The 18,823-nt window shown below is 39.7% G+C and overlaps 1 protein-coding gene across 2 annotated transcripts in view; it reads right to left on the bottom strand.

Annotated features, from left to right (window-relative positions):
• LOC311500817 (cGMP-dependent protein kinase 1) overlaps positions 1-18,823 on the bottom strand; it is a gene marked incomplete at its 5' end in the record, with an annotated part of 81,110 nt that overhangs the window by 16,903 nt on the left and 45,384 nt on the right. For both annotated transcript variants that reach the window (XM_084562420.1, XM_084562419.1), the window contains 4 exons: positions 1,690-1,784; positions 3,390-3,467; positions 6,172-6,235; positions 10,739-10,844. In XM_084562420.1, coding sequence (XP_084418546.1) covers positions 1,690-1,784; positions 3,390-3,467; positions 6,172-6,235; positions 10,739-10,844 — 343 coding nt within the window. The remainder of the gene's footprint in view (positions 1-1,689; positions 1,785-3,389; positions 3,468-6,171; positions 6,236-10,738; positions 10,845-18,823) is intronic.

Genomic DNA, 18,823 nt, shown 5'->3' with positions numbered 1-18,823 from the left:
GTACTCCTCCCACCACCAAGAGATCAAGCTTCCGTTGCCTCGCGTGTCCCACATGCATGTTAATGCTCTGTCATCTTTTATTTCCTATAGTCATTAGCTCTAACATATGGGGGAAGCGCAGCCATCTGTGCAGTTCCAGCTGTGCATCTAGACCACCAACAGAGAGCTGCTTTAAAAAAAAATAAACATCGTAATTCAGTTCGGATGGCACATAGGTTTGGGATTTATTTTCAACAGATCGCTGCTTTTGTTCAGTTTCTTTGTGTTTTAAAGTGGTGGCAGTTTGAGAGCTGATCTGATGTGGCTTTCACATTAGTCTGCCACAAGATGGCGACATGTTAACACTGTCGGCTATGTGCATGCAGGCAGGGTGCAAGAGTGCATAATTCTCTGTTTCTACCTGACCCCTTACAGTCATAATACGCTCCAGGATATTTTCTATCTGTGCACCGCCTCTGTTTAAATAATACACTGTCCATAGAGGGGCAAAGTCAGGACACGACAGGATAAACAGCGGGATAAAAAATATCACTTCAGGGCAACGCTTGTTGGTGCCAGAGGCTATATAATATATTTTTATGAGAGTGTTCCTACAGGGAAAGTATTTGAGTGCTTACATTGCACTGAAGGTTTGCAGCAGATGTGAATAATTTGATGTAGGGCATTACATTTAACTTGCCTTGGTACATCTCCACAGCTGGAGTGCAATGCTGGAGGGACTCTGCATTCTTGGTGTATTATCTGCTTGTTAAGTGTATCTCTTTGATGCCATACGCTGCTGTTACTTAGTAACAGCAAATATCCATACAAAGAAGGTGAAAATTCATTCATTCATCAATTCCTTTGCAGTCAAGGAACATGTCCATCGTATCGCAATGTTCTGGCAAACAAGGTGGGAAGTAAGAAAAATAACCTAAGAATAGATAGATATTAGTCTTCAGCTGGAAGGACACTGTGTTACTGTCAAATACCAAACACAAGTCATAATAAATGACTTCTCTGTAGTGGCATAGATGTGCGCAAAATAGCACAGACGGGTTGTCACTTGGTGTGGTTGCAAGGGATCTCCGCTGTCACTTATTTCTTCTCCTGATTTAGGCAAAAATAGAGCTGGGAAAAGACAAGTGTGTCACACTAATTGTATTGTACGTATGCACCTGTTTGTACTTTATGCAGAAAGGGTTGGAGGTAAAATAGCTGCATTTTCAGATAGTTGTGCTGTTTATACAGATGGGAATAGGTTTGCGTAACCAATCATTTCCAAATGCTCTCAGCGGAAAATACGTGCCCTGATATATTTTGAGATGTGGAAAACTTTAAGATTTCTGTCTTTTCGATTTGCTCAAACCTAAAGCTTCATTTGCTTTTGAGAAATATTTTATGGTTTACTCCAATCTCAAAAACATGGCAGGAACAGTTCCAGTAAGTCATGTAATATAATGGGTGTCTGGCCGTAAGCAAACATTTAGCAAATTCGTCTCGTCTGTCAAGAAGAGTGAACAAAGGGGGAAAATAAAGAGAGTGATAAGGGCTGGAGGCTGGTTGATAGTAAATTAGAAAACAAAAGACGCGTGTCAACATTAAGGGGAAGGACATAGAAGACAGGTGGAAAATTAGAAGCAAAGCAGTGAAAGAACCAAAGTCAGAAGATTTAGATTGGAAGAGGCAGCGTTATTAGAGCAAACTTACCCCTGCAGTGCTTTCTCTCCAAACCAGTCTCCTTTTCCGAGGCTGCGGAGGTAGACGGGCTCTCCATTGGGCGAGTCTTCCCTAGTCACATTAACCTTTTGAGAGAAGAGAAATACACGAGGAGAGTCAAAGAAGAGAAGAGTGTGACGCAAGCAAGGTGGAACAGAAGTGAAGCAATCATGCTAACATATATTTTAACAACATAAAGATGAGAGGCGAGTAAAGGAGAGGGATAATGTCTAATTTCCGCATCATTCTAAGAGAGTCACGCGCGAATGACCTCTCCACATGTCAGGTTAATCACACTGTTACAAATAAGGGAGGAGCGTCGGCGTGATAGGCATCTCTATGCCTGGGAAGTCTGTTTCAAACATGTAACTGTCGTCACTGTGCAGGATCTGGAAGGCGCTGCCGACCACTTAATTAACCAGATGACAGGTGAGTGATGGTGCTCTGCTGTGTCGGTAGGTTTTGCAAATCAAAGTGCTGGCGCTTCAGTGGCTTTTTGGGGATCTGAGTGGAGACAGTCGTTTCGCCTAATGAAGGGATATTGTCTTGATCCATTAGTCCGTCCTGCATAGGCGTATTCAGCACATGGTAATGCTGTCTGCACCTGTGTGAGACTATAATCATTCAGGATCTGATAAAATCACGTCGGAGCGGGCAAGACGCAAAAAAGAGGAGGCAGAGAGGTAAAAAAGTGTAGACCAAATGGCAGATTGTGTGCATGGCACCCAAATCTGGTGGAATGTCCTCTAGACAAAGCGCGCCGTCTGTGGTCTAGATGGAGGACAAAGTGAGAGATGTGGAAATAACAAGCATCAATAAGGCCTGGAGAGTACGTGTGCGCGTGCGTTCATGCCGGCGCCCACGTGTCCATGGGAGCGCTGCTGTGAACTGTAGCCGCGCTGACCTTGTGAAGTGGGCTGCATCAGTTCGAGGTCAAAGGAGAGTAGAACACAATGGGAAGCATCATGTAGCCTCATCTTTTACAATGACACTTCGATCTTAGATGTGTGATCTGTCGGAAGATGCTGTGACTGTGTCTCAATCTCTTGGGTTTCAGGGAGAGTTTTCTGTTCGCTACACTTTGTCATTATCTCGTTCTTATTTTCATATTTCTCACTTTTGACGGCTTTAATATTATTTTTAACATCTTTCTTTTGCGTGTTCAACAAACCGTTAACAGTGAGAGTTATGTACATAATAATGATGGCAGATCAAGAGGGTTAAGGTGGGGTGTAGAACAAACATCAACAGGTGAAGGTAGGGGTTTACAAGGAATACAGGGAAAGGATGATAAGTACAAATATAACTAGGAGGGAGAAAATGAGGAGGAAGTGTAGCATGCATCAAAACAAGTTCATAATACAAGTGTGTGAAAGACCACTAACAGTGTTGGAGACAGACAGGACCGCGCTCAGCGTCAAAGCCAGTGTTGATTACTGAAAGGTGAAATCAAAGTGACACCATTCTCCTTTCTAGATACTCCCATTGCCGCGGCAAGAGATGATGAAAGGGGTTGCGCTTCTGTCCGTCTTTCCTCTATCTCTTGATGATTGATGACAGCCAACATCCCACCCAAAAATACCACCCCTTCGATTCAAAGATAGGTGTCTTTAGCTGTGTGTGCCATGATGCTCTTCACTGTGGTGTCAGCGATGATTATTTTGGCGGCAGGCTGGAGGCACTATCCTCACCTTTCCCTTACTGATGATGAAGAACGTGTCTCCTCTGGCCCCCTGTCTGATGATGTACTCTCCATCTTCGTAATGTGTCTGTCAGAAGAAGAAGACCAGAGAAGAGAAGCGTTATTTGCACTTGTTGTAACTGTTTTGTCTCTTTCTCATATTTGGAGTGAAACATCATTACCAGAGACAAAAAACACTCATCAGAGGAAGTAACGCTGAATTGGGTACAGTGAGATAAATCACGATTAGACATTTATTTTGCTTCTTAAAATCGCACGCTGCCAAGCTCTCCAGGGTGTTTTGCTGCCTTCCGCCCACTGCTTGCTTGGATATGCTCTGTGACCTTGAATATGAATGAGCAGGTAAAGAAAATTAATGAATAAATGAATGTGTAGGCAAATCACAGCTCCTCATCAAGAGCAGAATTAATACAAGTTGTTCATCCATCAATCCATTTTCTATACCCAGTAATCCTGTTCAGGGTTGAGGGTGCTGGATCATATCCCAACATTCACTGAGCAGGCTGTGCTTCCACTGACTGGTCATCAGTCTAACACAAGGCTGACACACATACAGGGAGGAAAAGGCTCTCGCGCTCGCATTCATGCCCTGTCTTCAGAATAACCTTCAGCGATAACCGTCAGTGCTGGTTTGGAAATGCATTTGCTCCAAGGACAGTTTATTGTAGGGTAGAGTGAAGTAATATGTAAGATGTGACATAACCTAATATAATGTGAAAAACACCTTGCATCACGGAGAAAACTGGATATCCACTTAACAAGATCTAGTAAACTAACGCACAAGAAACACCAAGCAGTCACTGACTGACTTTCATGACGACCACATGCTATTATGCATCAGTTTTTGCATTCAAAGCAAACCATGCAAAATGCAGCACCTCAGATCACAAGTTTAGACAAAAGACCTTAAGCCAAAAATATCTTAAGGATATTCCTTACAGCAGCTGCCATTTGCCAGACTTTTATACTCGCATAATTTCACCCAGGGAAGGTTCATTACATAAGGCACTAAGCAGGGAAAATCTTATCTCCTGTTCCTCATTCAGATGCACAGTTTCTAGTTCACAGTACATTGCAGTTGAGGTATTTGATTTATGTTTTGTTTTTTGACAGAGAAAATAGCTATATGTAACTGATAAGTTACAGACTACAATGATCTATTAAAGCTGAGGTCAAGAAATAAAGTGTCATGATGATTTAACCGTTATGTGACCCAGTGCTGCCTACTTACAGAACCTCTGCACATACAAATAATAACTAAAATTACATTTGAAAAAGTAACTTATTCATTCATTTATCTTCTGTAAACGCGCATAGGGCTGGAGCCTATCCCAGCTGTCAGATGTAGAAAGTCTAATCCAGTCCCTTAATAAATTGTATGTAAATACATGATCTAGTAAAGCGGGTGATTAACGTTATGGTGCTTTTATGTAATGGGTAGCCCTTGTATGTGTCATAAATTCATCGTATATTACCTGGCAGTCAATAACATTTTCACAACAACAGATGGCACCCTCAATGTGATGCCATATTTGTTCTCTTTCAGTGTTTGGAAGTACCTAATTACTGGTCACCAAACTGCATGAAGGCTTGCGTGCCACTTTATTCATGTTCATTCTGAGGAACTAATTCATGTAACTAGTTAAAGCAAATGTGTAATTTGTTATACAGCTAGAAACAATGTGTTCAATCAGATATTAAACAACTTAAAAAGCATGTAAAGTCAGTATTTGAATGCGAGTCTCAGTTTTAGCAGCATCAAACGAGTAAATGGAGAAGTGTTTGCATAACTAAATTATGCTGAGAAAACATCAAACGAAGCCGCGTGCAGATGGGTAGAAAAAGTGATATTGGGGCGGATTTTAAATTCAAAGAAAATAATCAGGGCATCCGTGGTGATTTTGCATGTTCTAGCCCTGTCATAGCACTTTCAACATAATAACTTCCGTCCATTTCCGTACTGTTTTAGGCTTTTGAAAATATGTTTCTGCCTGTGAGGCAGCCATTGTTTTTCATTTATTTACATATGAACTGACGATCAATTAGCAGACTCTTGAACCAAGTGTTTTAATCCATCCGGTCAACACTGAGTCTACATTAATTTTTGTTAAAGATGCATTTTAGTCATCAGATAATGCAGTACAGACTTTCAAATCACATAAGCAATAACAGAATATTTAGTTCATTTTTATGGAAAATACAACCCAATCAAATGAGTGTGCTTATTTTCCACTTATCTGTGTGAATGAACAGATGAGAGCAATATATGCTATAAATTTAAATAGACAAGTACAATTTTGTTTTTGTTGTCTTCTAAGAAGAGAAAGTGCTGATTAAGGTTAAAATACTAACATTAATGTCAAATCCTACAAATGACATAAAATGCATTACGATGCGCCTCTGCATGCTTAGATTATTTGCCCCATTGAAAGCTGAAATGGCTTCTGACAGCAGTACACTGAATTCCTGAAGAGGTTGGTGACGTTAACTGTCCTTAGTAGGTGATCCATTTAGTTCTACATCATCACCCTGAGCACATACAACAATTGCTCTGAAAACCAATTGTGCCAGAGTTGCCACACTGAAACCCCAAAATAATCTCCAACTGCATTCACCCACTGCACATTCTCTGGAATATGCATTAATTCCCCTTCTGCTTCCTTTCTCAACTGCAATAAAGAAAGTAAATATATGTAAATCTATAAGACGTGTGGAGTAAGGCTTGTGACATCTGCAGCTTTATGCTGCAGATGTCACAACCAGGCAGTTACCTCCTCAAGGACATCAGCAAGCTTGCTCAGAATATCTTCCTGTAGGCCGTGGAATGTGGGAACACTGCAGGAGAGGGAAAAGAAAAGGCTTTTAGACTGAAGAATACATAATGACACTGTTGCTGATTAAGTCTTTTGTGTTTGTTAGATAAAAAAAAGACATAGAAAGCAGCATGGCTGGAAGCATAGTAGACAATTGTGTGATATAAAATAAGTATGGCTCATGTAAATTGCAGACTTATTCAACTCATTTGAGCAAGCACTTAACATCAGTGAAAACCAATACAACCTACAGACTCAAACAAATGACATATGTCATTGAGACTTTGTATTCTTGAAGAGTAGCCCTACGTTTGTCGTATCATAAAATCCATTTGAATCAGAGATTACAGATTTGGTGGCAATGATAAGATCCTCCAGAGGGAGGAGGAACCTGTCTTATTAAACTTCTGATATGTAAGGTCTGGTGCCTTGCTGGGTGGTGTCATCCAACGGCATACAAGTAACACACCAAATCATGTTGCATGCTTTCAATATGGATATTGTGGTTTTGCCGGATTGTGTAATCTTGAAGAAGGACTACATATTCATGTCCTTAGCCCTAACCCTAACTACCTTGCCTGTCATTTGCTACCATACAATGACACACAAAAACCTCGAAAGGCATTATATTTATACACATCTGCATGATATAATAGAATTCCTTGCTATGGGGCAGGAAAATCAACAAGTAACGCAGATTTCAAATGACTGCCAGTGTGTACGGTACTTACTGCCTAGCCAGTTCAGCAGAGCAGAATGTTTAATGAACAGTGCCCGAGAAGCCCCAACCATTGTTTTAACATCAGTGAACGCTTGAAAGTAATATGAGACCATCTGTCACACAGAAGTGGACCTTTCCACAGGCTAGGGATCCAAAGCACAGTAGAAAACAAACTAAGGAATGGCTAAAAAGAAATGGAGGGTTATGGAACGGTTTTGTTAAACGTAGATTAGAATTGCATTGAAATGTTGTGGGGCGGGTTTGAAATGGGCGGTGAATGCAGGAAAACTCTCAAACATCTTGCGGCAGAAGGTATTTTGCATAAAGAGTGGGAAAGAAAATTCAGCAACCCTGTCAGAGATGTCGTATCAGTGGACGATCATGCAAAACGCCTACAAGAACTTAGTCCTGCTAAAGGGGGGGAAGTACTAGCCTCTGAGGCCAGAGGTGAACTTGCTTTTTCAACAGAATAATTTGATATTTGATGACATTTTTGTTCAAATAAAGAATCAAAAAAAGCACCGTCTCAAAATGGTTATTTGTACAAGTGTGTCAAAAAAAAAGCCAACAACTTCCATGATGAGACATACATTTTCACACAATGCACTGGATATAAAAACAATATCAAGGCAGACCTGTGATCTGAAGTGAACAACATACATACAGAAAGCAGGAACACAAACATCTGATAAGTATCTACCGGGTTGCCCTGTATACTGTATTACAGTATGTCTATTGAAATATTTCAGTGTAAACTAAGCAACATATGTAGTTGCACAGCAGGGCATCAGGTCCTGAGTTTGAACACACCAGTATGAGGCTGTAATGTTTGTTCCGGTGCTTCCCGGCAGCCTGAATGAATGCTATCTGCCTGTCATCAAGCCTAAAATAAAACTGGCCTAATGTTTATCAAGGAGGAGAGAAAATAACCCGTGCTTGTGAACAAAGGGGTTATCTCCTCTTATCATCTCTCTTTCTCTTTCTCTGTCTGTTTCTCCATCTCTCTCTCCCCCCTCATTTTCCATGCTTTATTACAGTAATCTGAACCATCTTGTCTCGGCCTCCAGCCCAGGCCCTGGACAGTGTACAGATCCTTGTGGTGTTGCTTCCTCTGCAGAGGCACTGGTTAACTAGCTAGACAGTGAACAAATGACCCTACTTTACATGAAACCCACAGAGTTTCAGTCATTCGAGCTGTGAATCTGTTGACACAAACAAAAAGCTTCTGTTGAAGTTAATTTCTAATACAACGGCTTAATTGTGTTACAGTTATTAATTCTACAAGGCCGAGAGGGGAAGTGTGGCTCCATTAATCCGTGTGAGATTATTTTAAACATCCCAACATCATTACACTTGTGGCACTGTGCTGTTACAACACACATGATAATTTTCTACAATAATTCTCTATGGTGATACCCAAGCCTATTTGCAGAGCAGTGTGAAAATGTCTGCCTGCTTTAGTATATATCTTATTACTAGACTTTTTTTTTTTTTTTTTAGAGCAGAGCAGCAGAAGGTTTGCAGTTTGTAAAGCTAGTCTTGTTTGTCAGTTAGACACTACCCTTGCAGTTATTTTTTTTTTTTTCTGGAGCAATGTGTTTGAGTGAATTCAAAATACATGCAAGGAAGAGATAATAAAACAGTCTTCACGGGCACACTCACTACCCGTAAGTAATACAATGTGGGATTTCACTGTCTGTTTTTCATCAGCGTTCCTCCTCCACACGGGCAAATACATAATTTCACAGCAGTTAAAGGGAAAGATTCACAGGGAACAGTGTGAGTTTGTTCCTATGCTTAAACCACAGCTCTTTTATTAGATCTGCTCCTACGAAACAGAATCAGCTTATAGATATTTATGTACTGGGAATTAACAAATGCTCCTATAAGTCTCTGATATCCCCCCTAGACGCCTCTGTATAACTCAAACACACCAAGTGAGCCCAAGACAAGTAATATGCTCTTCTATTAAATATTTACTGATCAGGTGGACCAAGAGGCAAAAGCTGCCATACAGTTTAATGCTCAAACACTCTGTAAAGAGACTACAAATGCTTGGAGCCAAAGATATCACCAAAATACGTTATGTCTTAGACATTAAAGATTAATAATGTTTTTATCTGGAAAGAGTTTTTTCTCTCTTGTAGTGTTTTGTCTTGAAGGCTTGCTTCATAGTGAATGGGTTCTGTGGCAATACCAAGGACTGGGTGGTTTTATTCTGACAGAAGGGAGGTTTGAATTTCCTCACCAGAAAAACAGACTTTTTTTTTTTGTTCAAAAGCTTAAAACAGCCTTGTGTATGCTTTGCTGGATAGCATTATGTTGTTACTGTATGAGCAATAGTCCTCCCTCAGTAACAAAGGGCGAAGGGCAAAAGCAGGGTGACGTAATACTGCTGAAAAAGACGGTTCTGAACGGCACATTTACTGTGAGTGTTGCACACCAAAACAGCCATAGGGCTCAAGTGGACTGTGTTAGAAGGTACTGATGTGTAACATGCTTTGACGCTGACTATATTTACGCAGCATTCCTTCAACCCAATTGTAACAATTCTGATAAGAGTTTTTAATTTATCAAATGTAATCATCCAGTAAGATTTATGTGTCAGGCCCCGAAACACATATCAGAGTAGAGGAGTTTGGCATGTGCAAAGTGGGTCTGCCTACGGTGGAAAGATGTCAGGAGAAAAAGGTATTTTCCCATTAACTTTACAGAAAACATTCTTCTCATTCAGACGACCAAGACGAACCCACAACCTTAATATTTTGCTATCACAAGGATTCTGTCCCTCCCAGAAATATAAATAATATATATTTGTCACTGGACATGATGTGGACACGAAGCCCAACCAGAGAAAAATTACTGGATCTAGAGTTTACATGGCTATCAGGTGCAAATATTTTCTTATTGCACTGATTATCAAGTTTACACATGATTGAGGTGGCTACACAAGGCATTTGTATTCTCGTCATTTCCGACCTCCTTATTGAAAGTGTGTCCATGCAAAATCTGAAACGTTTGAAATTGTTTGGCTTCCTTTGCACTCTGGTAATCTGCCTGCCTTTAAACTGCTCCATCAAACAGTGACAGCACCTGATCTTGATCAAAGTGATTCATGAGGTTTTGTTCATGATAAATGATCCTATGAGCAGGATATGTGCTCCTGTGATGTGGAAAATTTAAAGACATAAATGTGGCGAAGAGCCTTAGTAAGAGGACTTCATCAGCTTCTAATTCTGACCATGCCGCAAAGTCATGAGAAAGTGGTGAGTGTAAGATTGGGAAGATATGATATAACTTTAATAATTGGCTTGACGACCAAAGCGAATGGCAGTAAAATGGCAAAGTTGAACAGAGGAAGTGGGTGTGAGTGATTTTTACTGTAACTGCATCTCATACATTTTGATCAACACTCTCTGCTCTCCCTCTGTCTTTTGATGCGTCTTTCTTTTATCCTATACTTCATGCAAGCCCTAAAAAAAGAATCTGCAGGCCTTTTAAGTGATAATAGGCTTGTCTATAGAGAAGTACGCCCTGTGTTGGGCTCTCTAATACAGGATATTAAAGAGCGATGATACAGGTGCAAAGTATTTTCCCCGTTGGCTGAATGACACCTTGGGTGACGCAGCAGAAATGCATGTGAAGTTACATCATTTATTGGCAGAAAGACAGAGCAAGGGGTCTTCTGTGAAGAAGCTGACATACATTCATCTGAATTCATTTTGTTAATTCATTCATTGCATTTCAGATCAAAGTCCTATTCAGGCTATTTGTCTGAAGGGAGAATTGGCCTTGTTTCCTTACCTTTTCAGAAACTCCATGTACTCTGTGTGCTTGATGAGACCCGTCCTCATCATGATCGTCTGAAAACATTGTCGGTCAATGGCCCACAGCTTCACATTTGTTAGAGCTGGAAAGAAGAATAGACAGGAGAAATGGCATAAAAGAGAGGTTTTATCCCGTTGTGTGTATTTTTTGGTTTCTCAATTGTCCTTTCAGAAAAGAAATAGGAAGGAATCTATTTTTATTCGAAATTGAAATACAAGTATTCATTTTCATGGTCAAAAAGCGATGAGCAACATTTTAAAAATGGTTGGATTTTCATTTTCTATTCAGAATAACAAAAAGATAAAAATCACAAGAAAATGGAAGCAATAAAAGGTCTGTGTTTTTATATTTTGAAACTGGATGCGGTAAATTAACAAGGTAAGTGAGCCAGTTAGGACGTTGTCCGTCCAACTGTCAGAACATCAACCGTGATGAATTTACATTGAGTAGAACATTGCAGTCTAATTCCAGAAATATTAGGCTCATGCACTACCTACTACTTAATTGGCTATTGGCATTGAAATGGGGGAGTCTATCAGTCGACTTTCCTATGTTTAATTAGCAACGATTGTTGTGTTTCTTAATCACAAGTAATGGCAATGTAATCCCATCTATCAATTTGAAATCTGGGAATGTGCTTTGGTGGGATTGGCAGTTTACTGTTATACTCTATATATGAAACTGCCTATTGATTCAGTGTTCGTTCATTCATTCATTGATTCATTCATTCATTCAACCTGAAGTAATGTGCCATACTTGTGAGACCATATTTAAAAAGTCACTTCTAAAATCTCCAATGAGCCGTTTTGCTATCCCCATAAATGTTAGATCAATTTCCATCAACAGGAAACACAGGGTTTGGCTTGACCATGAAATTACAAATGACGTCTTGATCACAGAATACTGCTGCCATACCTCTCGTTTCATTTTCTACACAGCGCAATACTCTGTGGTGGTCTTTCATTTTAAATGACCACATCCAGCCCTGTTGATATATATATAAAAAAAAAAAAAAACAGGACCTTTTCATTTCAATGTTCCTGTGATTTTATTTTTTGCTACTGAAATAGTTGAGAATTTTACCTTTTTAAAAAAAAATAAATAAAAAAAAGCCTTCCCTTTTCTACTGCAGAAAGAATTTGCATTTCAATTTTAATTACGCTTTTTAAAAAGAAAATCCAATGACTGCTTGTTTTGTTTTCCCAATTGCTGTCACTGAGAGAAAAAATATCATACCAAAAGATAAATTGTCCATGCTTAACTAGAATAACAAAGCAGGACATACAATACATGCATAATACATGCTGTGCAATGCTATGATTTATGCATGCACAATAATAATGTATTGAAGATCATAGGCTTTCGAATTTGAAAGAATCATGAGCATATGTCTGTGAAACCCTACTGAAATCATTGCACGGAGAGGATGAATCTGTGTACGTTCAGGTTTAGTTACTCTTAGTGGAAATAATCTTCACTGAAATGTTTTCTCTTTCCTCTGACCTCGCCTGCAGAGCCATTCTGGACAATTACTCTTTACTCAACAGTTGAGAGTTAATTGGTATTTTTGGAATACCTTGCATGGATGGCTTGCTTCAAGTCATGCTACAGCATTTTAATTGGTTTAAGGTCAGTGATTTGACTTGACTATGCCATTTGTTTTATTAGTTTAAACCCTTGAGTTACTGATTGCTCTTTGTGTTTAGCGCAATTATCAAACTATGTGATCAAAGTTATGTGAAGTTTTAAAATGCAAACCGCTACCCTGGTATTCTTCTGTACCATTTCCTGGAACAATGTAGAATTAGTTGTTCCCCCAATGATTGCAATCTGTGCTTGCCCTGAGGCACTGACTCTAAACCACAGTACACTCTAGACTTTGAGCAGATGAAGACATTTTTTTCCATTTAAATGCTGCATTATGTCTCATTTGTCCATATAGATTTGTTGTACTGAGGGTCCAAGTGATCTGAGAGAAATATTAGTTGAAAAGCTTTATCTGTGAGCAGAGGTTTCTTTTGCTGGATCTGGCCATAGACAAATTCTTGTTTGGTGGTTTTCTTACAGCTAACTGTCTAGGCCATGCACGACATGCCATCTGTGTAGGTCTCTTCTGCAAAGCATATTTGACATATCCTTAAACAGTGTACAGGTTTTTATAGCAATCTTTGTGCTAAATTTAATCCTATTTTTCCACTCTTATTCCTGGATGTCGATGGATAGAGGCCTGGGTCTTTCAAAGTTCCCTTTTTCTACCATTTTTAACCTCAACATCTATTTCTCTGGAGTCGTATGTCGTCATTTTTGATCAGAATATATTTCACCTCAACAGATCTCTGGGCTAAAGAGGAGACTCTTTTGAAAACCAGGCCATGTGAGTTTTCATCAGAGCAATGGACCTCTAACCCACAGCTGAATGTTATTATGTTTTCTCATTCTAACCCATTTCACAGAAGACATTGGATTGTTGGGGCAGAAACTTAATAACAAAAGATATCAAAACTGCATTTTTCATCTAAGGCACATTGTACAATGATTCTATGAATTCAGTGCTTTATTTTGTTAATAGCAGTTCATAATAATCATTTCACAACAAGTTGTGTTTCCCTCTATTGCAAGCATCATTATCTTCATCAAGAAAGGCTCTTATTACAGCTTCAGTCGTGCGGTAGACTGAGGATTAAAGTGAAGGAAATCTAAAATCAGACCCAACCAAAAATACTGGAAATTGTCAGGGAGGTCTCTGGCCATGAGAATATGTAGTAATATTAGAAAAGAAATCAGATAACGGTCTGCTTGGTATTTTGTCTGAGTGTGTATGTCTGTTGCTAGAGCTTATAGAAGATATATATTTTTTGCTTTCTTTCTTTGCTTTCCTTAACAGTGAAGTCACCAGGCCATACGCTACAGAAAAGCACCTCAGCATCTGACGGGGCATCAGTGTATCACTGATACTGTTGCACTTAATAAATATGACACACTCTCGATCACATGCTCACGCAGCAGCACCAGGTTTTGTTGTCGAGTGAGTATACTTTTCTGCACAGAAGTCATTATCTGACCAGATTTCAAATATTGCACGTTCACGAACTGGGGCTCTGTGAGAACCAAACTGGTTCTCTCTTGGTCGTCATATAGTGAATGTCTGAATTGCATATATGTGTACACACACACATTTGCCCTCATAGACATCACATATCTTTGTCTCTGTAGACCAAGCATTTGGCAGTACTTTAAAATCGGGCCAAACCACAGGAGGGATGCCCTCATTACAGAGCCCGGCACTGTTTTTACTTAGCCACACTTTCTTGGAGCAGAATCCCCAAAACACACAGCATGACATACAAATGTATACCGACAGAGTTGGTTTAAACTGAGATCTGTATCTGTATATATCAGCACGCGCAGGTAACAATCCAACTTTCACACAGACTGTGAAATATTACTTACGCCATGGATAATAAAGCTAAGAACAGAATCCAAACATACTGTAGATTGTCCACAGTGTTTAATTGACCTTCATCCTTGTAAGCTTTACAGAAGAGTTGTTTTGAAAAACAATATACAAGTCTAATTATGTCTCATCTTATCAAAAAGTTTACTTCTCTAGGGGTGACGTGACCAAATGGTTGGGACAAATTGGCCCTAGACTGAAGACCCAAAAGGTCTAAAGAGAAATTATTAGAGTAAAAAGCAACCAGAGTGGGAAGTTAGACATGATTGCCTACTATTCAGTGCGCAATGGAGTGTTTTGGCAGGAAGTCGGAGTACAGGGCACTGGGAAATAAGATATGTAGGGAGCCTGCAGTGCACCACAGTAGGTAAACGTATTATTCGGAGGCTTGGCTAAATTGCAGTGAGACTCTGGGAGCTAGTTATCCTGTACTGGGGGCACAGATGAATGTCTTAATGCTCATGGGTTGCCGACCATTAGCTTCACAGCTTCCTGGATGCACGCAGCACCCCAGGCTGTGCTAGAAACATCCAAGAATGTTTTCTGTGAAAATTCTTGAGGAATTGGGCTTCTGTTGTCCCACTGCTCACTAATCATAACAGCGGTACACTATAAAAAGCATGCAACATGAAACCTAGTGTAGGCAACCAAATGTAATGGCAAAGGCAATGTAATTCAGTCCAGTAAGGGACCTAACAATAAGCAATGCCTTTGGGAAAATTTGTCGTTCACATAATGATTGCCACTTACTTCACATTGTGTTACATTGTTGTCGCATTATATTGTTTTAATTTAAACCCAGGCTAACCACAGTATTACACTCTGCTGTCTACTGTTTAACACCTATTTCTCTTTGGCCATTAAAGCTCCTCTGAACTGATTGTGATCCCACCTCAGAATAAAGGAGGGCTGTTCTTGGCTACGGTGCACACATCCAAACATGTCATTATTTGGTCATGTTTTTCCATTCTTTCCTTCAGCCTTGATACAGCTTTTCTAGTCCCGCACCTTTCAGTTATTTGTAATAATGGATCAATAGTTTGATTCCCAAAAGTTGACCATTAGCTCTCTTGCCGTGGCAGGCCCCAAAATAGAGGACCTACGACAAGACAGCATGCACAACAAGGCACGCATGCAGTGAACGTACATTCATTAGGCTCAGTCATAATTCATTGTAACTGAATTTCTGCCTGGGGCATTATGTAAATGCTCCACATGTGCTTGTACTTGCAATCTAATTTTTGTTCATTAAGTTACATAAACATAAGATGAGAAGATTTTTTTTTCCTCTGCACTCTTGTCACGACGAGTTACATCCAGAGTCTGGGGTTTGGAAACGTCAAAAATTTTCTATGTCAGTGTGAATCGTGATTTCTGTTGTGAGCGTCGCACATTTTAATTGGACTTAAAATGACTCAAAACAGTCTATGCCTGCCCCATGGTGAGTCAGCTGAGGTATGAAACATCTGTCATTTACAGTACACTGCAGAAAATTCACATTTCTGTCCAAAAGCACTGCAGGGCTACATAAGAGTGGCACTTAAAGATTAGACAGAGTCTCCAGCAGTGAAGTGTGCAAGGAGCCTTGTGCACTGTGATGACAAGAAATATGTTAGTGTAAAGCTCTGCTTATCGTACATCCCTATGTATATAGCATTTGACATATAATAAAAGCTAAAATAATCTTTAACTCTCCCTATACACATTCGTCTTTCAAAACAACTACATTAAGTTGTGTCAAATTCTTGGTTTCAGTGCCTGGGAGTCTCCGTTGCATCCCCATCTGCTGTTTTTCAGAAAAGGACTCAGACTTCCTAGAGCAGATGCTAATGGCTTGTAAGCTCTCTAGTGCACCTGCACTGTTGTGAGCAGTTTGTTTTTGCACTTATAGACCTATAAAACTAATCGATGAAGATTTCCATTAATGCTGTGCTCTGAACAGGTGTAAGCAACCATTTTGCAAATAAATAATTCATGTGCATTTCCAATTACAATCAATCACAAGACATTGAAGTCATATTATATGGGATGCTATCTACACCAATTAATCACAGAATACAATGAACAATTGTTTAATTGATAATTGATAGATTCATCAAAAATAATTTATGGATCGTTTGTAGCAGCCCTAGTATTTTGATACTGTACTGTACATTATTCAGAAAATTAGTTTATGCTCATATGCAGATTTCTGTGCACCTCCCTCTTCAGCGTTTGCAATGTTACCATTCCAGTAATCTAATGATCATCATGTAGCAAAGGAAATGCATCTAAAGATAGAGAAATCTTATCAACACGGTTTTGGAACTGTGTAGGATATTAGGACATGCTTGAATGTGAATTGTAATTTCGGTACTTGTAATTGATTAACCTAGGGTTATACGTCTGTAAGAGAAGGTGTGCTGTCTTTCAAAATCATTAGTGAAGGCACCTACCATAAAAATTTTCATCCTGGAATAACTGCTGTAATGTTTTGGTTTCAGGGCATTCAAATTGATTTTCACCATCTCCCTAAAAACTTTCCCCACTGTTGAATCTGTGGCTTGACTACTCCCGCAACTTCATTCATGTTATTAACATTTTTTTCCTTGACTTCCTCTTATTTGCATCCAAGAAAATGCGATTATGAACCATTTTGTTCTTACTCACTCTGGCACAGATACAACCACATACACACAAAATCACAGAGTGAGGTGAACTGTACTCCTTTAAGGCTTCCTTCATGTCTCGTTTTGGAAAGCCCTAGGAGAGTAATGCTATCAGGGCTGCAGGGTGGAGGAGTGTAATCTCCTTTCCCCCTAAGTCATTAATAACATCAGCCAAGTCTGATTACATCTAGATGAGGTCTTTAGAGCGTGAGAAAGCAGGACAGGTCATTTATGCCAGAGAGTCTAAAGAAAAAGGAAACTTGGGAGGAATTCTCTTTATAATTATCTCTCAAACAATAACAATTATCACGGAGGCTTAACAGTGTACCGTGTTTTGCTATAGCTAAAATGTGTAAAAACATTCTGAAATTCCTATGCCAAAGAAAAACAAGCCTTGATTTGGACAATTTATTATAAAGTGGAGAATAGCACGTCTGTAATGCTGGATGGCAACAAGTGCTCTACATCTCAGTGAAACAAGCTGGCTTAAACAGAACAGCTATCCAGCTGCCAGTAGCCCTTTCATGTGGGACTCCAAGGCCTCGGAGCAGCAGCTGCTTGAGAAATATTGAGCTGAACATCATCTCACCTCCCTGTGATAGACTGGTCACCTGTCCAGCATGTACCCCTCCTCTCGCCCACTGACAGCTGGAATAGGCTCCAGCCTCCCTGCGACCCTCTAGAGTCTAGAGAACAAGCGGTTATGGAAAATGAATGAACGACTGAGTGAATCATCCCACCTGCCATCCAGCCACAACGCTCACGCTCCCTATGCTGTGTAGAACACAGAGGATAGCCCATCTTTTTACCGAATAACAGAATGAACTGCAGTTATATTGGGTGATTAGGTGCATTTCAGCTCTGACATAAAAATAAACCCAACGCCTAAATGTACATGAGTCATAATATTTAAATTCGTAACTCTCAACGGGATACTATTGTTACATTCCAATGTGAAACTTCCTGTCAGTGACCGATTGAATAGGAGTATTTCTAAAAGCCTGCTTTTAACTTTCTCTGTCTCAGAGTCCCAAGATTACAACGTCATTTACCACTCATCTCCGTAACGTTAACAAACCTCCTCTCTGACCTTTATTCATCAATTACTGCTGATCTTGTTTGGAAGTCCATCATAAACATGCACAAGACTGGGCTGTGGTCGGTTTAAATAAGTACTCCATTATCCTGAAAGGAGAGTGGTCCATCTAAAGTTAGCACTGTTATTACAGACTTGATGTTATTCATTCCTGAAGCAAAGCATTGCCTATTTCCAGGTCAAGACTTGAGCAGGGAGCCTGGAGACGTCCAATTGCACTCTCAAAAGTGGACCTTGTCATTTCAGTCACACCTAAGTTAAATTACATTTGCTTTAAAAACCATCAGTTAGCTTTAAATTTTTGGGTCCACACTGAGTTTAAATAAAGCAGAGGAAAACCAAAATCTCCTGCCATTTTAGCAGCTCTATAGTTACTTGAGCTAAATGCTCACAACAGTATGCTAATATGCTTCATAATATTGATACTGTCATGCTGACATATAGTAGGAATAATCTTTATCATGTGCTCAGTGTGGCATTTTTTAGATGTGACGACAGCAAGAAGTGACTTATGCGCACATTATTTTTTTTTTCCCAAAGACGAAGAAGCATCAAAAACTGTTTAGCACACTATTCTGGCTGCTTGCTAGGTGTCAAGGCACCCTTGGACTTTGGTTTTTGGTGTTTCCTCTTTGATGCTGTAGGAGTGGGTTGATCTCATTGGTTGAAGTTATGTTGTGATAGACTCTAATAGGAAGATGGTTCGTCCAATCAACTGCTGTATTTTTTTAAAAGCACCTCCCCTTTTGCAAAGAGTTTCTCAGAGGGTGGACGTAACAAACATTCTGGCATGTCAGGTTTAGGCACTGGGAATATTTGTACAAGAATTTTGTGCCAATATTTCCAATTACCAGATAAGTAAA

This window comes from Chelon labrosus, assembly GCF_963514085.1.
Source record: "Chelon labrosus genome assembly, chromosome: 15".
Classification (NCBI taxonomy): Eukaryota; Metazoa; Chordata; class Actinopteri; order Mugiliformes; family Mugilidae; genus Chelon; species Chelon labrosus.
This window is presented reverse-complemented; position numbering and strand designations above follow the sequence as displayed.